This window comes from Dama dama, chromosome 9 (assembly GCF_033118175.1).
Source record: "Dama dama isolate Ldn47 chromosome 9, ASM3311817v1, whole genome shotgun sequence".
In the NCBI taxonomy this organism is placed as follows: Eukaryota; Metazoa; Chordata; class Mammalia; order Artiodactyla; family Cervidae; genus Dama; species Dama dama.
This window is the reverse complement of record NC_083689.1, coordinates 8,853,537-8,874,742: the sequence shown is the minus strand read 5'-3', so window position 1 is coordinate 8,874,742 and position 21,206 is coordinate 8,853,537. Positions and strand designations below refer to the sequence as shown.

At 56.5% G+C, this 21,206-nt stretch overlaps 1 protein-coding gene across 4 annotated transcripts; it reads right to left on the bottom strand.

Annotated features, from left to right (window-relative positions):
- Positions 1–11: 11 nt before the first annotated feature.
- On the bottom strand, positions 12–19,364 carry CERS1 (ceramide synthase 1). 4 transcript variants are annotated; one of them, XM_061149780.1, is made up of 7 exons: positions 19,092–19,364; positions 16,723–16,882; positions 11,645–11,825; positions 9,421–9,582; positions 8,524–8,671; positions 8,199–8,308; positions 12–253 (listed from the first exon to the last, which is right to left on the bottom strand). In XM_061149780.1, the coding sequence occupies exons 1-7, from the start codon at positions 19,326–19,328 to the stop codon at positions 211–213; spliced, it is 1,041 nt and encodes a 346-aa protein (XP_061005763.1). In that variant the 5' UTR covers positions 19,329–19,364; the 3' UTR covers positions 12–210. The 4 variants fall into 4 exon arrangements, with proteins under 4 accessions (XP_061005763.1, XP_061005761.1, XP_061005762.1 ...); XM_061149778.1 differs by lacking the exon at positions 12–253 and adding an exon at positions 1,266–2,008; XM_061149779.1 differs by lacking the exon at positions 12–253 and adding an exon at positions 6,063–6,769.
- Positions 19,365–21,206: the final 1,842 nt, after the last annotated feature.

Below are 21,206 nucleotides of genomic sequence, written 5' to 3'. Positions count from 1 at the left end.
CTGAAGCCGAATAGGGACCAATTGCGGGGGCGGGGTCTCTGGGGGGCGGGGCAGGGGTCCGGGGAGCGGCCAAGGCGGAGTGGGTTGGGGAGGGGGCGGAGCCTGGTAGGGTTAGGGTCCCTGGGGCGGGCTGGGGAGCCGCGTGGCCGGTCTCCTAGGGCGAGGTTGGGTGGGACTGGGTCCTGGGCGGCGAGGCCGGGGTGGAGGGGTTCAGAAGCGTTTGTCCTTAACCAGGCCATTCCTCAGCGGCTTCCTGCGAGCCAGAACCGGCCCAGGTTAGCCTGGGGACCCCACGCCCTTAAGCAGCAGCCCCCACCCCTCTCCCGCCCTCCTGGCCTTTCATATCTTTTTTCCCAGCTCCGCCTCCATCCTTCCTCCCAGCCCACAAGGCCAAAAGACCCTGCCATCTGCCTGCCGGGCAAGTGGTCCCTGCTCCTCCCCACAATTAAACCCTTCTCTCCCCTCCCCAACTCCTGAGCCACCCGCGGCTGCTGGAGGGCAAGTTACCTACCAACTGTACCTGAACCAGGACCTGGACCTCTGCCTCCACAGGAGGCAGAATTGACCAGAGCCCCCTGCGACCCCACTGGGACAGGGCAGGCTCCTTCCCACCTCCAGGAGCCTTACCAAGAAAGGCTTCCCAGGCCACGATTCTCCATCCACTGCCTGCTGTCTACATCTGCCACAGCCCCTATTTTGCTTCCATGTCCTTAAAACAAGTTATGTGGTGTTTTAAAAAAAGAATCAATACTATAAGTGCCCAGCTTGAGATCCCAGAGAAAGACCCCTAACTTCTAAACAATGTGCATGGCTTGCATCTTTTGAACTGTCTATAAAGATGTGTGCTCCTACACTTCAATTTTCCAAATGGTGCAGCTGAGATGGCACCCATGTGCCCTGGTGTTCCCTTTAATTCCGTCTTCCCTGCCTGTGTTCATGGCAGGTGTCTGGGCTTCCCACTGGGAGGGGACCTGTGCTCTCAGTGGTCTACCCAGGCCCACCTTACTGGACCCAACAGGTCTGCCCCTGCTTCTCACCGCTACTGCCAGCCCTTGCTCAGAGTTACGCCCTGTTTAACTGCCAGTCTGCTGATGCCAAGATGGACCTCACTGCAGCCTAATGGTCATGGCCATTGGCCATTCCTGTTCCCACATATGAGAACTCTTCATGCTTTTGCACGTGATCGATCCATCAGTCTCTGCTGAAGTGAGTTCTACAGTCCACTTACACACAAATGTATTTTTTTTTTTTTTTTTTGAGCCAGTAATACATTCTTGGGCTTCCCTGGTGGCTCAGTGGTAAAGAACCTGCTTGCCAATGCAAGAGATGTGGGTTTGATCTCAGGGTCAGGAAGATCCCCTGGAGAAGAAAATGGCAACCCACTCAAGCATTCTTGCCTGGAAAATCCCATGGACAGATTGAGCCTGGTGGGTTACAGTCCAGGGGATCGCAAAGGAGTCAAACACGACTTAGCGACTAAACAACAAATACATTCTCATGATCTAGACATCAGAAAGCACAGAAAACTCAGTTTGACTGGATGACTCCTAGTAATCCACCACCGTTTTTCTGAGAATCCTGCCCTCTGGTTTGTGGAGCACTCTAGCCCACAGACCCTTCCATGTCAGGACACAGACTTTCCTGAGGAGGCTGTCTCAGTCACTGTGATTCGCTCTTCCTTTGGGCTGGAGCCCTGGATGCCCCTTCCTGGGAGCACGTCTCTCCCCCTCGGCCCACTTCTCCGTGGGTCGCTGCTTCCTCTCACTGCCACCACAGGAGTCCTTTATCTAGGAGATCAGAGATAAGCCCCTTGTGGACGGCCCATCTGTCCCACAGCTTCTGGCTTTGCCTGTTGGTCCTTTAGACGGAGCATAGGTGGGATTCCTGGCTTCTCGAGGCTTCTCATAGTTCCGTTGTTGGACGACAGTCTCTCATTTCCGTTTGTTTGATTGCACATCTTTCATTTCTGCACCGACATCTTTGATCGTTTGGAAGTTTGTGCTGAGGGCTGATGTGAGATAAAGATGGTTACCAAGGAAGCGTTCCACTGACACTTCTTCCCTCCCGGGGGTTGCTTCTTTGTTAACGTTTGATGGGCTCAGCTCTGTTCCCGCTGTTTTTAATTCCTATACTTTTATAGAAGGTTTAATACCTCCAAGGATCTGTATCCCCTGCCCTGGGCCTTTTTATCAGAGCTTTCCTGGGGTTATTCAGGTTTGTTTTTCTGCACAAGCTTCCAAGTGCCCCCTCCCTCCTCAAAGACAGTGTTAGTATTTGTGGGGGGAGGGGAGTACCCAATTCTGGCAGGACGGCCTCTCTGCAGTATCAGATTTATACATTTTTAGTCTTAGTGCAACACTGCAGGGAAAGAAAAAAATCAGAGTGAGGGTGGAAGCTGGAGGGAGATGTGGATAGGCAGAGACCCAGGTGGTTTCTGGATATTTCCTTGAGGATAAGGAGAAGGGAGAGAAGGGGGTCTCTCGAGGGTTTTGGAAGGCTTACACCTTGAGTTGCCATCAGCTGTGATGGGCAAATGTACAGGAGAGGTAGTTTGGGAGTGGGGCTGGGGGTTGATGTTGGATATTTGAGGTGCTGAGAATGTCAAGCAGACACTGGCACAGAGAATGCCGCTCAGAGGGGCCCTGGGAGCTGGGAGAGACACTGGGAAGTCGGGTTGGATTCAGTGACGTGGGAGGTGGGAAGCCAGGCAGATGAGCAGGAAGGCGGCAGGAAGTGAAGCGGGGAGCAGGAGAGCCTGGTGATTACAAAGGAGGGCTGGGCTGGGTATGAGGTTTCTTTTGGGGGGGCTGACAAAAATGTCCTAAAACCATGGTGAGGGTTGCACAACTCTGTGGATGGGCCAAAAACACTGAATTCCACATGGTAAATGGGCAAACTGCATGGTGTGTGAATTCCATCTCAATAAAACTGTTTTTAAAAAGGGGAGGGGTTTAAGTGACCGCCACGTTTGTTTAGCATCAGTGGAGCAGACAGGAGTGGTCTCAGGGGGTGAGGGGAGAAAGAGCCCAGAGGGAGCTGGGTTTGGGAAGGGAGGGGAGGGGGGCGCTGTGCTCTAAAGGGGGGTGGGGTGGGGAAGAAGCTGGCCAGATTGGCAGAGAAGGGCAGAGAGACAGGCGGTTTCTCTCCTTGATCAGAATGTCCCTGAGCAGGAAAGGGGGTGGACATCGGTGGCCCAGACGGTGGCTTCAGGAGACAGACCAGCTACGAGCCAGCCAGCCAGGCAAGAGGGTGGACGTCCTCCTCCTGGGGACACGGGGGCCAGTCATCGGGTGAGGGGACGATGGTGAAGACAGCTGGTGGCCAAGGAGAAGGGAGAGTCCCAGGAGTGCAGGCACCGCCCCGGCATCACTAAGGACCCTTGGCCCACGTGGCTGCTGTGGCCAGATGGGGGGTCTCAGCTCTTCGGATACCGCAGGGCCTGCTGAGAGCGCGGCGAAGACCAACGTCTGGGGAGGTGGGGCTGGCAAGTCAGCACAGCCAGAGTGGGGCAAGGGGCCTGGATGAACGGGGGTCCCAGCAGCCTGAGGGTATGACGGGGGCTTCATGCCAAGGTCGTGCCTAGGACACGGGGGCCACTGCAGGGGCCCGGAGGTGGAGACCCAGGAGGGGTCCCGTGGAGGCAGATGAGAAGAGAGAACCAGCAGGAGCCAGGAAGGCATCGGTGCCGCCCTGCCACATGATTCCACTCCGAGTCCTTCCAAGTGATTCTCAGCCACCGTTTTCTTACTGTTTGCAGACCTAACTGAATTTTCTCATCATACATGGTCTGCGTGATCCTGGTCCTGAGCAACGGAGGTTGCTCCTGTGGCCTGTTTTTTTTTTTTCTTCAATTTTGAAAAGTGTTCTGTGCTTTAAAAGAGCATCTGTTCCTGGGCTTCCCTGATGGCTCAGCGGTAAAGAATCCGCCTGCCAGTGCAGGAAGACATGGATTCGATCCCTGAACTGGGAAGCTCCCACATGCCTCAGGGCAACTGAGCTCACGCACCACGACTACTAAGCCTGTGCGTTAGAGCCTGGAAACGGCAGCTACTGCGGCTGTGCGCCCCAGGGCCCACGCTCTGCAACAAGAGGAGCCAGTGCAACAAGGAGCCCAAGCACCACAACTAGAGAGTAGCCCCCGCTCGTCGTGGCCAGAGAAAGCCCCAGCAGCAACAAAGACCCAGCATGGACAAAGACATGTCATAAAAATCAAGTTTAAAAATACAAAAAGGAACATCTGTTCCTGCTTCTGAGCCACCTGCTGAGGCGCACAGACTTAACCTCCCAGGGTCCCCTCTTGCCATGGTTTAGGGCTGCATTGTGCAGATTCCTCCAGATCAAAGGTCACACCTGAATGTCTCTTCCTGTCCTTTACTTGCAATTTGCATTTATCCTGGAGTTGAAGTCTTTAACCAGGTCAGAAGTGGGGAGTCTGCCTGCCATGTAGGACACCCGGGTTTGATCCCTGGGTCGGGAAGATCCCCTGGAGAAGGAAATGGCAACCCACTCCAGTATTCTTGCCTGGAAAATCCCGTGGACCGAAGCGCTGATGGGTTACAGTCCACAGGGTTGCAAAGAGTTGGACACGACTGAGCGACTAAGATAGATCACCCAAAGGTAATCCCCTGGGATGCCCCAGGTGGCGCTAGTGGTAAAGAACCCACCTGCCAATGCAGGAGACATAAGAGATGCAGGTTTGATTCCTAGGTTGGGAAGATCCCTGGAGGAGGGCATGGCATTTATTTTTATTTATTTTATTAAGCTTGACCCAAACATGGCATCTTTGTGATTGTTTACCATTTTTTTAAATGTTTGGCTGTGCAGCATGTGGAACCTGGGTTCCCAACTAGGAACCAAACCTGCACACCCTGCAGTGGAAACTGCAGAGTCCTGACCCCTGGACCGCCAGAGAAGTCCCAGCTCTAGTTTTTTTAATCTCTGAGATGAGGCATTTAAAAGAATTTTACCCAGATACGTGTCAGTTTCTCTGCTTATGTATCTCTTGGGTGTAGTTTTCCTGTTTTCTGAAATATTCTTGTAGAGAAGGTCTGCAAGTGGTAAGCATTCTTAATTTTTGTTCCTGTGGATATTCTTCTTTTTTTTTTTTTTTTCTCTCTTGATGGGGATGCTGGGGACAAAACCCAGGATCTCATTTAAGCCAGCAGGTATCTTTTCTCTTGAGTAATTGCTTTTCAAGTTGTATACAAGAGTCCTGGTTTCTTGTTACTTTCTTTCCAAGTTGGAGGTGATATCTGACTCTACAGTTTTCCAGCTTCCCTTGTTGCTGTTAGTCTGTCACCGTTTTGTAGGTCATCTCTTCTTTTCTGTGGTTGTTTCACATTTCCCAGGCTCCTCTGCCCATGGGATTCTCAGGCAAGAACAGTGGAGTGGGTAACCATTCCCTTCTCCAGGAGATCTTCCCAACCCAGGGATTGAACCCAGGTCTCCCACACTGCAGGCAGATTCTTTACCATCTGAGCAACCAGGGAAGCCCCATGTTTGGGGCAAGGATGCTTTCTTATTCATCCTGCTGATGATTTATGGTTTGTCATTTTCTGGAAGAATTCTCAGTGTTATGTCTTCTCATTGTTCTCTCTCTGTCTGTCTCTTCTTAGAACTCAGCCAGATAATTCTTACCATTTGAGTTGTCATATTTTCCATGTGTTTAGCTGCATTCTGGATAATTTCTCCACAGCTTTCAATTTACTGATTCTCCTTTAAGCTGTATCTAATTGTTGGAGACAACTTCTACAGTAGGTTGAACCGTGGTCCCTAAAAAGATACGTTCCCATCCTAATCTCTGGAACTGTGAATGTGACTATTTGGATAAATAGTCTTTATAAATGTAATTAAGTGAAGGAAATTGCAAAGAGATGATAGTGATCTAAATCCAATGACAAATGTCCTTATAAGAGAAGAGCTGGAGAGAAGAGACCATGTCTTCGAAGACAGGAAATGGAGACTCGAGTGATGTAGTCACAAGCCAAAAGGAACACCCAGAAACTGGAAGAGGTAAGCACAGATCCTCCCCTAGACCTTCAGAAAGAGTTTGTGGCTCCTGTTGACACCTTCATTTCAGATGTCTGATCTCCAGAACTGTGAGAGAATAATCTTCTGTTGTTTTAAGCCCCCTGGTTTGTGGCACTTTGTTACAGCAGGCTCAGAAAAGTAACAGAACATCCAATGCTGTTTTGGCTGGTCTCTCATGTCTTTTACATTTTTCATAAACTTTCAACTTTAGAATAATTTTTAGATTTGCAGAGATAGCATAAAGAGTTCTAGGGCAGACCTTGTCCAAGCTTCCCCGAATGCTGAGATTTTATATCTCCACAGTGCACTTGTCACAACTAAGAAACCAACACCGGGGACACTGCTATGAGCTAAACTGTAGACTTTATTTGAATTTCACTAGTTTTTCTATAGATGTCTCTTCTGGTCCAGGATTCCACAACTGCATTCAGTCAGTCTGAGCTAGGACAGCTCCTCCATCTCTTGTTTTCCATGACCTGACAGTTTGGAGGTGTCCTGACCAGCTCTTTGGGGGCACATCCCACATTCTCATTGCTTTTTATCCCCTCTTGTTTTGTACTCAACTGTGCTAATTCTAGTTATCCTCAGGGATTAGGTTCTTCAGGTGGTGTCCACGAGGCAGCATTCCCTGGTCCCCTGTCATCTCTGTATGGAGTTTGTTCTTTGCCATCCTAGTGGGAATGCTGCCATTTGGGGCTGGAGGTGCCAGCCTCCCAACCCACATTCTGGCTGGACATTCCTGGGGGAGACAGAACAGGGAACGGGGTGTGGCTAGGGGGTCTGACTTTCTCCTTGCCTTGGGCTCTCCAGGAGTTCACTGTCTTACAGCAGAAAGAGCTCTCAGAGTTTTAGACTTGGCCAAGCAAGTGCTTCTCTGACCTCGTCCCTGAAGTTATCTTTAGTCCCTGCTTCTTCCAGAAGCCTCTGAGGGTTGGTCAGACTCCTATGTTCAATTCCCAACTCAAATTCGCTGGACATGGACAATCCAACATCCTTAGAACTAGACTCCCAACTTCCAACCCCACGGGTGCACACAGCCCTGCCCCGAGTCCCAGCTTGGTGAACGGCAGCTCAAGCCAGAGGTCTTGGATCGTCTCTGATTCTTTTATTTCTGTTTCACCTACAGCCAGAGCAAGTCTGGTTAGTTCTCCAACACCGCTGGGATCTGACCACTGGGATGACCTCACCTGCGGCCCAGCCTTCTCGTGTCCATCGTCCCCACTCCCTGGCCTGACTCCTCTCTCGACCCTGGGTGCTGGCTTTCTGGCCTCTCTGACCATCGCCCAGTTCTCTGCTCTCCTTCCCACATCTGTTTCTCTCTTCTTCCTCACGGCCCATGCTGACCCATGCGTCACGCACTCTGAGCCCACTGCTTCCTGGAAACCGTCTTCCCCAGCCTGGTCCCTCACGATCTTCCAGAGGCCAAATCAGAGGGTCTGCAGGGAAGCACCCTGGGGGCCTTCAGCGGCCCCCCGACCCCACCTCACTGCTGCTCAGCCACTCCTCACACTGCCTGTGGGGTGCTGCATGCCTTGGACCTGGCTGGTCACCCCGGCCTGCCTCCATTCGCCCCTGGGGCCCCTCTAGGCCAGGGCTTTGGGTGCCATCTAGCTCACATCCCAGGGCTGGCAGCCCCCAGGCCCACCTCCAGAATGCTTCAAGAGGCCCCTTTTGCTCTCTGTCCCTATGGCTCCCACCTGGGTCCAAACCCCAAGCCCCGTCTCCTGCTTGGCTGACCAGTGGTTGCCTCAAGGGATCTTGAAGCCAGGGAGTATCAGCATGAACAGAGTGCAGGCTCTCTGGGCCGCCCACAGCAGCCCCTGCTCCCCACTTAGAGGTTGTTGTCAGGCCTGGCCAACGGCCACCCCTCACCACTGGGCTTGGCCCTTACAGCTCCCACCACTGAGACCCTGACCTTACCCCTCACCCCCGACCAGGCCCCTCTCTGCCCCCACCTTCCTCGCTGTCTGTTCTGACAGCGTCTAACTCTGTAGCTACATCGTCCATGCCTTTATTGCAGTCTCTCTTTTGAATGGAGGCTCCAGGTGCGGGGCAGCGTCCACCTGGGCTTCACTGGCCGCCGCGTCTCCGGGGCCCGCCCTCAGGGTGCGAGTCAGACAGAGGTAGCTAAAGGAATGAACCAGGGCCGCCGGCCCCTCCACACTCACTCAGCTTTGCGGGGCTTCGGGCTCGGGGCCTCTGCCGTGTCATATTCCCGCACATCCTTCAGCTCCCGCACCTGGCCGGTCAGCACCTTGGCAGCAAAAGCCACGATGTACTGTGGGACGGGAAGGCAGAGGTGAGAAGAGAGCCCTGCGCCTCCTGACCGCCGTCTGCTCCTGCCACAGGCCCTCTGCCCCTCGCCTAAGGTGGCCCTCTCACTGGGCCTGTGAGAAGACAGCCTGCGCCTGGAGGGCTCCTCGGGGACGGGGACCGGAACAGGACCGCGTCTGCGGAGGGCCGGGCGGCGCGGCGTGGCGGGCGTCCACTCACCAGGAACCAGTAGAGGTTCATGAGGGTGAGCAGCAGCAGGAGTGCGTTGAAGAAGAAGTAGAAGGGGATGTCAGGCACCGCCCGCAGGCTGCAGTAGCTCGTGGCGTACAGGACCTTGAGCGGGAACCAGTAGAGACGGAACCAGAACCTGCAGGAGGAAGGGGCGGCTCGGGGAGGCTGTGGGGGAGAAGCGGAGGACGGCCCCACCCCGTGCCTGACCTGTCCCGGCTGGAATCTTCCATCTGTCCCCGTCTCCTCACCCCACTCTTGTTCATTCCTGCCCCTCTGTTTCCATTCCTGCTCTGTCCTTTCCGGCCCACTGGCTTCTTCCCGACTCGCACCGCCTACTGCCCCGCCAGGCCCTGCCTGCCCCCACCAAGCCCCACCTGCTTCTCCGGCCCGGCCCTGGCCCTTCCCACAAGCCCTATCCCGTTCCCAACTGGCCCCACCCACCTCACCAACCCCACCCCCTTCCCAGCCGGGCCCACCCCCTCTCTGGGACGCGCTTTCTTCTGGCTCGGCCACACCCACTCCTCTAAACCCCACCCCCCTTCCCTGCCGGGCCCACCCCTTCTCTGGGACCCGCTTTCTTCTGGCTCGGCCACACCCACTCCTCTAAACCCCACCCCCTTCCCTGCCGGGCCCACCCCCTCTCTGGGACGCGCTTTCTTCCGGCTCGGCCACACCCACTCTTCTAAACCCCATCCCCTTCCCTGCCGGGCCCACCCCCTCTCTGGGACCCTCTTTCTTCCGGCTCGGCCACACCCACTCTTCTAAACCCCACCCCCTTCCCTGCCGGGCCCACCCCCTCTCTGGGACGCGCTGTCTTTCAGCTCGGCCACGCCCACTCCTCTAAACCCCACCCCTTTCCGGCCTGGCCCCGCCCCCTCCCCTCACCAGCTGAGGCAGAAGCTGAGGCAGCCCAGGTCGGCAGCCAGGGCGTGCAGCCTGTGGTGGGCGCCTCCGCGGGACTTGAAGTAGACATTGAGCTTGGTGAACTCCAGCTGCACGTCGCTGATGTCATGCAGGAATAGCACGAGGATGCCCACCTTGTGGTACCTGGGTAGGAGAGCGGGAGAGCAGAGGGCCAGTTACAGGGGACCCCCACCCACACCCAGGCTCCCAAGCACAGGCCCCCTGGCCGCCCCCCAGGCCTCCTGTGGGCCGTTCGCAGCCATCCTCCCTGGCCCGGCTGCCCTGCCCATCCCTTCAAGCGGCTAGGTCAGCAGGAGCGCCCAGACCGCATCCACCCTGTGGCAGCCCCACCCAGGCCCTCACCCTATCCCTCGTGACTCAGGAACCTCTCTGCAAGTTCCTTCTCTGATCCTTCCTTACCTCTGTGACCCCTCACCCCTCTGTAACCCCTGACCCTGACAAGTCCAGATCCCTCAAACTTTAAACACGACTGCCTCACTGATGTTCCCAGGTTTATACATTTAACCTGAACACGGCCACAATCTGCAGGCTTGCCTGAGACGGGCTGGGTCCCCACCAGGATCTGCAGAAGCCTGGAGCCCCGCTCCTGACCGCTCACAGCTGCGTGGGCCAGCGGCCTGAGTCCAGCCTGGACGTGGCCGTATGCCTTGGTCACGTCTCCGTCCCCACTCTGTCCTCCTGACAGCTCAGGCTCCCGAGTCACAGGCTGTGCTCACCACCTAGCATCCCTAGTGTTCCTGGAGCCTTCCTTCACCGCCCTTCAGTCTCTGCTCACCTGTCACCCCCAACCCCCCACCTAACCTCACCACCTTGGTAGTCCTCATCTTTCCACTCGAGTTTTCCAGTTATCACCTTCAGATAAGTGTCGGTTTTTTTGGCGGGGCGGGGGGGGGTGTGAGGGGATGTTATCTGACTCTACCCTCTAGAGCAGGGCTGTCTGATAGAATTTTCAGGAATGATAGGAATGTTCTAAACCTGCACTGTCTGAGACCCAGAGTCACCAGCTACAGAGTCACCAGCGCTGTAGTACAAAATGTGTGATTTTATTTAAGTTTAATTAACGTTAACAAGGCCACCCGTGGCCAGCAGGTACTGTGCTGGAGGGCACAGCTAGTCCAATAGGAACAGAATATGAGCTGTATGCGTCATTGTTAGTTTTTTGATTTTATTGAAGTACAGGTGATTTACAATATTGTGTTAAATTTATGCTGTAGAGCAAAGTGGTTCAGTTTTATATATATATGTATTTTTATATATATAAAGGCTTCCCTGGTAGCTCAGCTGGTAAAGAATTCATCTACAATGCAGGAGACCTGGGTTCGATCCCTGGATTGAGAAGACCCCCTAGAAAAGGGAATGGTAACCCACTCCAGTATTCTTGCCTGGAGAATCCCACGGACAGAGGAGCCTGGCAATCTACAGTCCATGGGGTCACAAAGAGTCAGACACAACTGAGTGATTAAGCACATTCTTACATATACATATACATTCTTTTTCATATTTTTCTATTAGGATTTATCACAGGGTACTGAATATAGTTTCCTGTGCTATACAGTAGGACTTTGCTGTTTAACCCTTCTATATGTAATCATTTACATCTGCTAATCCCACTTTCATTTTAAATTTTCCATCAGCCACATTAAAAAAAAATAAAGTGGAAGAGGTAAAATGAATTTTAATAATATATTCTAAATAATTCAGCATATCTGAAACATTGTCATTCAACATGTAAATGAGATAACAAAGGGCTTGCAAGGTGTTTTCACTCTCCTTTGCCTTGGAATCAGAGTGGCTTTTACATACACAGCAGCTTGTGGCTTGGACAGGCTCTGCCTTGAAGCCTGTGACCCCATGTGGTGGCCACGGTGGGTTCTGGAACATCAGGGTCTGTCGGGCTCATGGTCGCACCCCCAGCAGCACCTGCCACATGGCAGGTGTTCAGTAAACACTTGCTTTGTGACCCGGCCAAGGATGCCAGCTAGGAGGGGTTAGAGTGGCCCAGATGGGGTGGGGGCAGGAGGGCCTTTCTGCACCTGTCTCACCCCATCACCCTAGAATCTCTCTCCAGGAGCCTCCCCCACGGACACTCCCATGCCTGACCCAAGGATCAGCCTTTGTCCTGTGCCAGCCTCCTGCCACTGCTCACACCAGCACCCTCTACCCTCCTGTCTCCCTCTGGACTCACCGGAAGGCGTAAGAGGAGACAATGAGGACCAAGGTGACCACGTGGTGGACAAGCATGACCACTGAGTCCTTGCGCCAAGCATCCAGGTACAGCGTGGCATAGATGGAATGGCCGTAGAAGCTTCCCTGTAGCAGGTAGGCCACTGCAATGTCCCGTGGCACCGCCATGCCCGTCTTCCAGTCTGGGGAGGGCCGCACCGTGCCGTCAGGGACTCACAGGGCCTCTGGGACCCCCAGTGACCCCATTCACCCCCTCAAGCAGGCGTGTGCCGCATGTCTCTGCAGGTGCGCTGGTGACCGGGTTTCTGTTACCCACTCTCCACCCGTCATTGCTTAGGAATAGGCATTACCTTCTAGACCGATTCTACATCTACAGAAAAAGGTGCTCCTACCCTCAAAACGACTCCTACAAGTCCATACTAAAGGAAACCAACCCTGAATATTCATTGGAAGGACTGATGCTGAAGCTGAAGCTCCAATACTTTGGCCACCTGATGTGAAGAGTCGACTCATTGGAAAAGACCCTAATGGTGGGAAAGACTGAAGGCAGGAGGAGAAGAGGGTGGCAGAGGATGAGATGGTTGGATGGCATCACCGACTCAATGGACATGAACTTGGGCAAACTCTGGGAGATGGTGAGGGACAAGGAAGCCTTGTGTGCTGCAGTCCATGGGGTCGCAGAGAGTTGAACACGACTGACCGACTGAACAGCAGCCCTGAAATCGGTCCTGTGCAGAACTTCCAACTCTGCCCCAGGCCCCCTTCCTGTTAGTCTCTTAGTCGCCAGGCTTGCTCGAGACCCTCCCAGCAAAGTCCAGACTGATGGAGGTGCCACCTGCCTCGCTGTGCTGGCCCGTGCCCATGAGTGTGGGTGCTCCCGCACAGAGCGCCCAGCTCCACTTCGCTCCCTCCTGTAGTTCCCCCCGGCCACCCCCAACACACGCGCCCACCCACACTCCGGTCTTGAGCCTTCCCAGGGACACCGACCCCCAGCTACTTCTACCACCTCCGTCCCCTCCTCAGCCCATCACCAGTCTTTGCCTGGCCTGACCGAGAACTCCGGGCTGTGCCCTGCTGTCTGCAGCTCCTCCTGCTCACCCCACCCCTGAAATGGCCTCTGTGGGCTCCGTCCCAGGTCTCCTGTCCCCACCCCCTGCCTCCATGACCTGGAGCTAGACCCTCAAGTCCCCCTGGAGCCCTACCCCCTAGCTGCCTCCTCCAGTGACAAGCCTTCGCCTGTGCCCCAACCCCTCCTGCAACAGAGACCCGCTTGGGCGCCTCTCGGAGGGCCCCTCCTTGGTCCCTGCCCCCACCCCTGCCCTGGACCAGGCACTGCCATCTCCTCCCAGCACTGCCCCAGCTTCCCGGCCTCCAGAGCCTGTTCCTGACTGTTTGACGGTCCGTTCTCCCCGCAGCCACCTCGATGGCTGGGAATACACAGACCCCATGACCTGGCAAGCCCGCTCTTGGCCTACGGCCAAGGGAAATGAAGACAGGGACGCTTTACACCCATGTTCATGGCAGGACTAGTCACAGTCATCAAAAGGGGAAGAGCCCCAGTGCCCGTCAGCAGGTGAATGGATGCACAAAATGGGGTAAATTCACACGATGGAATATTGTGCAGCCACAAAAAGGAAAGATGCATTAACACACACTACAATGTGGATAAACCTCAAAAACATGATGCTGAGTAAAAGAAGCCAGACACAAAATAGTCACATATAATCACAAACCAATGATTCCATGTAGAAGAAATGACCAGAACAGGCAAATCCGTGGGGACTGAAAGCAGATTAGTGTTTACCTGGGGCTGGGAGAGGGAGGATGGGGAGCTGCTAATGGGGATGGGTCTCCTTTTGGGCAAGATGGAAATGTTCTGGAACTAGACAGACATGGTGCTTGGACAACACGTGACTGTGCTGTCACTGATTTGCTCACTTTAAAATGGTGAATTTTTTTAAATTGTGCTAAAAAAATATATATAACATAAAATGTACCATCTAGGCCACTTTTAAGTCAGTAGCACTAGGTATATTCACAGTGTTGGGCAACCAATCCCCAAGACGCTTTCCATGTTGTAAAACTGAAACTCTGTTCCCGCTGGACACTCCCACTGTCCCCGCTCCCCCAAGCCCCTGGCCCCCACCATCGACTTTCTGTCTCTGTGGATCTGACAACCCTGTGCTGTGCTGGGCTTAGTCGCTCAGCTGTGTCCGACGCTTCGAGACCCCATGGACAGAGGAGCCCGGGAGCCTGGTGGGCTCCTCTGTCCATGGGGATTCTCCAGGCAAGAATACTAGAATGGGTTGCCATGCCCTCCTCCAGGGGATCTTTCCAACCCAGGGATCAAACCCAGGTCTCCCGCATTGCAGGTGGATTCTTTACCAGCTGAGCCATCAGGGGAGCCCATGAATACTGGAGTGGGTAGCCTATCCCTTCTCCAGGGGAACCTTCCCAACCCAGGAATTGAACCAGGGTCTTCTGCATTGCAGGCAGATTCTTTACCAACTGAGCTATCAGGGAAGCCCTAAGTGCCTCATATAAGTAGAATCACACAATATTTGTCTTTCTGTGACTGGTTAAAATCATTAATTCTGGGAATTCCCTGGTAGTCCAGTGGTTAGGACTCTACACTTTCATTGCTGGTGGCAGGGGTTCAATCCCTGGCCAGGGAACTAAGATCCTGCAAGCCACATGGTGCAGCCAAATAAATTAATAAATAAAATTAAATAGTTAATTCTATGTTATGTTTAACTAATTTTAAAAACGCAAAACACCCGACAGATCACTCACCCCCAACTTTAACACGTCCAGGGCTCCCGAGACTCAGCAGCCAAACTCAGTCTTGGGAGCGTCTCTCGCCACGCTGTGTGTGCGGCTGGGCAGCAGTCAGCAGAGGGAGCCCCCAACCCCGCACCTGCCAGGGGCCTCTGTCCCTCTTGAGAAGGAAGGGACATGGAGGCGCCCTCTGTGGAAACTGGACATCCACTTTTCCACCTATTGCATTCAAGACTGGTACAGTGGGGAGCATCCCCTCTCCAGCCGTGGGCCCTGGATCTGGGCTAGAGGGACATGGGGAGCAGATAACTCTCCATCCGGGCTGTGTCTGTGCCTCCTGGCACATTTAGAGGGGGGCAGGCAGGGCACCTCGTCTCCACACACACTCCCTTGCTGCTCTGGACTCTCCACATCACCCTCGCCTCATCCCCCTCCTTGACCTCCAGGATCAGCTCCTGGTCTCCCCACACCTGCCCCACCTCCACCCCCTAGACCCCAGCATCAGCCCCACCCTCCTCCCCTCTCACACCCACCTCTGGTTTGGCAGTGAATTCTACCAATTCTGCTTTCAAAAAAATTTTTAATGATGTGACCTCTGTCTCTCTCTTTTTTTAGTTTTGGTCATGCCGAGTGGCATGCGGGATCTTAGTTCACCGACCAGGGATCCAACCTGTGCCCTGTGCAGTGGAAGCACAGAGTCCTCACCACTGGGCCACCAGGGGGGATCCCCTTAAAACATTTCTTAACCACTTCTCTCCCTGCTTCAGCCCTGTTCTGGACACAGACACCAGCTCCCGTCCTCAGCCCCTCAAGTCATCCTGCCAGTGTTCCCCCTTCTGCTCTCGGCCCTCTGGTTAAGGGCTCCACTGCCCCGGCCCCAGCTGACTGGGCTCCTTGCTGTTTCTGGTCAGCCAGTAGCGTGTCTGTCTGACAGTAGCCTTTACATCTCCTATCTGCCCCAGGCTCCTCCCAGTCGCCACATATAAGTCACCTTTGGTGGGACCATTCCCATCCCTGTGGTCTTCCTGGTGGCTCAGATGGTAAAGAATCTGCCTGCAATGCAGGAGACCTGGGTTCAATCCCTGGATCAGGAAGATTCCCTGGGGAAGGGAATGGCTACCCATTCCAGTAATCTTGCCTGGAGAAGTCCATGGACAGAAGAGCCTGGTGGGCTATACAGTCCATGGGGTCACAGAGAGTTGGACACTAGCTAACACTTTCCCCATCCCTGTAGAAAATGCCCTTCACCCCATATCCCCTCTCCTCTCCTCACTCAAGATTTCTCATCTGTGTTTGCCACCATTAACAGATTTCCTGTTTCATGGTCTGTTACCCCAAGACACAGGGGTAGGGCCCTTTTTCTCACGTGTCCATAGTTGTGCCAGCACAGTGCCTGGTACAGGGTAGGTGCTCAATAAATGTGCACCCAAAGAAGCAACTAAGTTGCAAGTGTAGTCGCAAAGAATAATTTATAAGGAGGAGCCAGAAGCAAGTCCATGCCCGAAACTTTGAAAGAGTTCAATTACAGTTCATTCTCATAAAAGAAAATTGAATGACAACTAAAACCTCCCCCCAGGGATTTATGACATGGGAAAAGCGGTCCTGCGGACAGCAGGGTCCCAGAAAGAGACACACAGGGGTTCCATGCTCAGCTCCCTGGGGCCATAGGAACCCTCTCAGGATGTTTATACCACACGGCAGGAAACACGTCCATGTGTGTCCCAGACGCACGGCCTGTGTGGTCAGCACAAGGGTAGCGAAGTCTGACCCCTCACTGCAGACTGTTCTCTCTCAGCCTCCCGGCTGGTGACAGACAGCGCTGCAGTCACCTTCCTGCTCATCCCCCACCCACAGCTCAGACCTTCATGAGACTTCCACATCGAATCCACTCAACGATGCAGTCACTTCCCCCCACCTATATCTCCTCGCCAAGCTGGTCCAAGCCACACTGGTCTTTCACCTGCCCCCTGGGCCCGGCTCCCCTCCTTACCCAAGGTTCATTTCCTGGGAGCCAGAAGCTTCTTATAATCCACAAACCCACCCCATTTAGGATGAAACTCAAGCTCCTGCTGTCCTCCTCTGGCCTTTAGACATCGCGCTCATGCAAGCCCCAGGGCCTTTGCACGTGCTGGACTGCCTGCCAGGGCCCACCCAAGGGGTCACCTCCTCTAAGATGTCCCCCTGAGTCCTGACACACGGTCAGGTGCCCTCTTTCCTGGCCCACAGGCCCCTCGAGGTAGCTTTCTCTGAGTTCCGAAAACAGCCCTCCCCCAACCTGCCCCACCCTGGGAGGGGCCCTACCATAGAAGACGGAGGGTGGGTCGTGAAAGAAGGGGTAGTCAGTGCCGAAGAGCAGGTAGGTGCTGTAGCTCCAGGCGCCCAGGTAGAAGAGAAACTTCCAGGCGCTCTCAGGCATCTTGGCGGCATCTCTAGGCTGGAGGCGGCACCGCTTGGCTAGGGGCTATGGGTGAGAAGGTGGGTGGGCCATCAGCGCTGGGGGCCCAGGTCCACTCCTCCAGGGAAGGGAAACCGAAGCCCGGGGACTCCCCAGGCCAGGCAGTGTTGGGGAGGGCCGGGCCAGGTCCCCACAGCCTCTTGGAACGTAACCAGAGCCCACGAGTGCCTGCCAAGGGCTAAACTTAGTGCCCAGCTGTCCAGCCGCAGTGGCCTGGGGAGGGGAGTGATGGGGGAGACCTGAGAGGAAACGTGAGGGAGGCTGTGAGCAGAGGAAGGGGACGTGTGGGTGTAAAGCCAGGAAGATCACTGGGTCAGTCTAGGGGACTGGGGGTGGGGGGTCTCAACAGGAGCTGGGGGTATGACAGGGAGGAGAGAGGATTAAAGGGAAGATTTGGAAGGGGTGGTGGGGGTAAACCTGTGAAGAGAGCATGGAGACAAATTTGGGGGCATTTGTGGGGGACACAGGGGGCTGGAACCCAGTGATCCCCAGGGGGAGAAACCTGAGGGGAAGGGGGTGCCTCAGAGGTGGAGTCTGGGGAGACCTGAGAGGAAGAGAGGGCTGTGGAAGATGGGGGAGGGATGTGGGGCAAGACCTGGGGATGCAGGGCGACAAAGGAAGGGAGGATGCAGCAGAGGAATAAAGAGGGTCAGGGCAAGGACATCAAAGACAGGCGGACCTGAAGGGACATCGGGGAAGGCACAAGAGAACTGGGGGCATGCAACGGTGAGACGTGAAGGAATCTGCGGGGCGCAGAGCCTCAATCTCCCTGGGGGCGGGGCGCCACAGCTGCCGGCCAAGCCCCGCCCCCTTCCCCTAGGAGAGGCTGAGGGGGCTGGAGCACCAATAGTCGCCATGGAGACAGTTGGAGCCAGCTCCAGTAACCCCTGGCAACCAGACAACTGCCAAGAAGATGAGCTTTGGACGAGGCAGCCCACCCGTTTCTGGGGAAGGGCGAGCCACAAATTTGGAGTGAGTGCCAGAACTCCTGGGATTCCAAAAGTGGGGGCGCTGTGATCTTGCTGTCCCCTACCCAGCTCCCTCAGGAAGTGAGGAGGAAGCCTGCTCCAACCTGGTAGTCCCAAAGTGACCGTATCCCCTCCTGGGCTCTGGTGTTCCTGGACCTCCCACCTCCCAGCTGGAAACTTGCAAGGTGGGGGAAGCAACAACGCTGGACTGGGCCCAGAGCTGACATGTGGAGCGGCTCTTGTCGTGCCTGCCGCCCCTCCCTGGAGCAGGGTGGTGGCTGGGGTCTCTACCCACCATGTGGGTCATATGGGGGTGCGGACAACGGCAGCCAGACAACATCCCATCCTCGACTTAACAAGGGCCAGCCTCTTCCCTGCCAGCAGAGAAAGGCCCCTTTGTTGGCTCCGGGCACTCTGTCCCTGCACCCCCTGCCAGCTCTGGTCAGACGGGCGGAGTGATCCCAGCTGGTCCTCGGGGGAGTCACAGCCCAGCGATGAGTCCAAACGCCTTCCCACAAGCTCCCACAGCAGCGACCCCCCCCCCCCCAAGGAAAGGAGGGAGACCAGGCACCAATGTCACCCCCGGTCACTCTCCAGGTGGGGGAGGTGGCCTTCCCAGGCTCGCCGGAAATTCAGTAGTTCTGTCACGACCCCTTGGGGGCCGTACAGTCCGGCTTCGAGGACCCAGGCTGCGCGACCTCTCCCAAAGACTGAGAAGGCGGCGTCGCCAGGGAGCCCCGGCTTTTGCATCCCTTCATCGGAGGGTGGCGCTGACTCCAGAGAGCCGAGCTACAGCGAGCGGGCAGCTCCGGCCTCTTCCCCGTAGCAGCGGACAAGCCAGTCCCGCCGCCGCACCGACCCTGGACACCAACACGGTTCGGACAGCGCCCCGCACGACCCGGAGAAGCAAGGCGCAGACGGCCCCTGTGCGCCCAACCTTCTCCTCCTGTGTCCTCCGCTCCTCGGTCTCCGGCTCCACCGGGTCCGAAAGAGTGCGCAGCAGCCAAGGCCCTCCCACCTCCCGGGGCCTCCTTGTGCCCCACTGACCGGATCTGTTCCCCCACATCTTGAACACCCTACCCGAGTCGGAGTCCCCACGTCCCACGCTTCCCCAGACCGGTCACACCCCCGCATTCACCCCCACTCCCACCCCGCCCTGACCGATAAGGCACCCGGCGGCCCACGATTCCGCGGCCCGAGCTCCTCCAGCCCGGGGCCCCCACGTCCTAACCCCTTGCAGCACTGACCCGAAAGAGGCGCGAGGTGGCCGCCGAGCGCAGCACGGTCCAGCCGAGCGCGCCGAGGGCCAGCAGCAGCAGCTCGGGCGGCGCCAGGTGCGCGTGCTCGGCCAGGCCGCGGCGAGCAAGCCCCCAGCCGCAGTCCGCGCAACCCCGCGCCGCCGCCAGCGCGCTGCCCCAGCCGCGCTGCACCAGCTGCGCGTAGCTCGGCATGGGCTCGGGCCCCGCCGACCCCGCCGCCGCCATGCCGCCGCTCCCTGCCGTCCCGGCAGTCTGCGCCCGCCCACGGTGGCCGCCGGAGCCGCGCGCCCCGCGTCACGCGCTGCAGTTGGGCCGGGGGGCGCGCTGGCGGGAGTTCTTGGGACGGAGGGGCGGGACCGGCGCTAGCTCCGCCCCTCAGGGACGGGGCGCGGCGTTTACGATTTCGGGGCGCGCGGTAGCTGGGTCCCGCGGAGGTAGCGTCGGCGTCGACCTCGGGTGTACATGTCCCGGCGTTGTTGCGCCGCGTCCTGGAGGCGGGCCAGCGCTCGGGCTCATTTTCCAGTGGAGGAAACCCAGGCGCGGGAGGGCGGAGCAGAGGTGGACAGGGTGTCTTGCCTGCCGCCCGCCAGGCCTAAACCCAAGAAGGACCGGAGCGGCCCCGTGCCCCCATCCCTCGTCCCCGCTTGCATGCCCTTGCTCAACCTGGGCCCCTTCACCCCACTAGGCTGTGTCCTCGACATGGGGCACAGCGGACACCGGGAGGCCGCACCCGGGACCCGCGGTTCTCTTTCCCAGGCCCTCCAGCTTGTCTCTGTCGCCCTGTCCCACACTCACACCTCACCACGTCCCGGCTTGAGGGCCACCTGCTGCCTTCCGTGCCCCTGAGGACCCGTCAGGCCACTGCAGCAGGTTAACAGACCTTCAAGGAGGCCAAGAGAGTGGGTGCCCCAGGTGTGGGGGGGGGGGCCCCACTTGGGTTGAATCCAGACCACTGCTTCATTGGGACCACCCCTGGTGATCTTCCATTATCCACCCACCAGGCCTAGTGTCCAAAACCCCCAAAGGCCATCACCAAAGGTCACCTCTTGGGGACATCGTCTCTCCTGCCACTGATGGCCTTCATTCCAGCCCCCGGGATTCTCATACACCTGTGCCCCTCCCTCCCCCCCACCTTTCAAGGTGCAGAGTTAATCCGCATGGGCCGTGCAGGAGCCCGGCTGGGTTCCATACGGCCACTAGCCTGACCCAGCCTTCACGCACACAGGTGAAAATGGAAGACAGAGGGGCCAAGAGGACCCTCATCCCTCGTCCTTTCCCTTACTGCCTATCCTGACCCCTAGTCTTCCAGCATATCCAGTTCAGTCCACCTTCAGACGTTTCCAGAATCCAGTCAAGCCTCTGCATCTGTGCAGCCTTGTTCAACCCTTGGCCACCCTTGTGCCTCCTCCTTACCCCACACAGAGGCCAGAGGAAACCTACCCGCTCCTCCTCTGCTCACAACCTTCCATGGCTCCCATCACCCAGAGTAAAAGCCCACCTTCTCACTGTGACTCACAACCCACCCTCAGGCCTCCTCGCTTCACCTCGCTCCTTCCATTCCAGCTGCACTGGCCTCACAGCTGGAGGTAGCTCTCCAACAGCAAGCAGTTCTGCCACAGGGCCCTCGCACTGGCTGCTTCCTCAGGCATTGGCAGGGCCCTTGCTTCCCCAGCTTCAGGCTTTACCTCCAGTGTCACCTGGTCGTTGCACCTCCCTGATCGCCCTGCCCCCATCAGCCTTCTCCTTGGCACGAGTCACCATCTGTCCTGCTCTGCCTCCTGCTCAGTACTTTTTTAATGTGCTCTCCGTGTGGGCAAGGATTCTGTCCGTTAAAGATACCCAATTCTATAGCCAGCCTGGCAAGCTGAGGGGAGCTAAGGGGTCCCAGGACAAGCTGCTGGACAAGCCTCTCTAAGTCCAGTCGGGCAGCCCTGCACCACCCCAACTACCCATCTCTGCCCTCCCCCCGCCCCAGGCACTATCTGGTCACTATGGCACCCATCAGTAAGGGGAGAGCTGCGCCCCCACACCAGCCCCAGCCCAGCCTCAAGTTTCCCTTTGGCACGGCCCAGGCAGGAGGCTGCCAACGGGTAGGTGCAGAGG

Excerpts from the sequence above, each read along its gene's own strand:
- CERS1 (XM_061149778.1), bottom strand. The coding sequence starts at position 19,328 with ATGGCGGCGGCGGGGTCGGCGGGGCCCGAGCCCATGCCGAGCTACGCG. Across the intron at positions 16,883-19,091 it reads CCACCTCGCGCCTCTTTCGG|CCCCTAGCCAAGCGGTGCCG; the intron begins GTCAGTGCTGCA and ends TCTCACCCATAG. Across the intron at positions 8,309-8,523 it reads TGAACCTCTACTGGTTCCTG|TACATCGTGGCTTTTGCTGC; the intron begins GTGAGTGGACGC and ends CCCGTCCCACAG.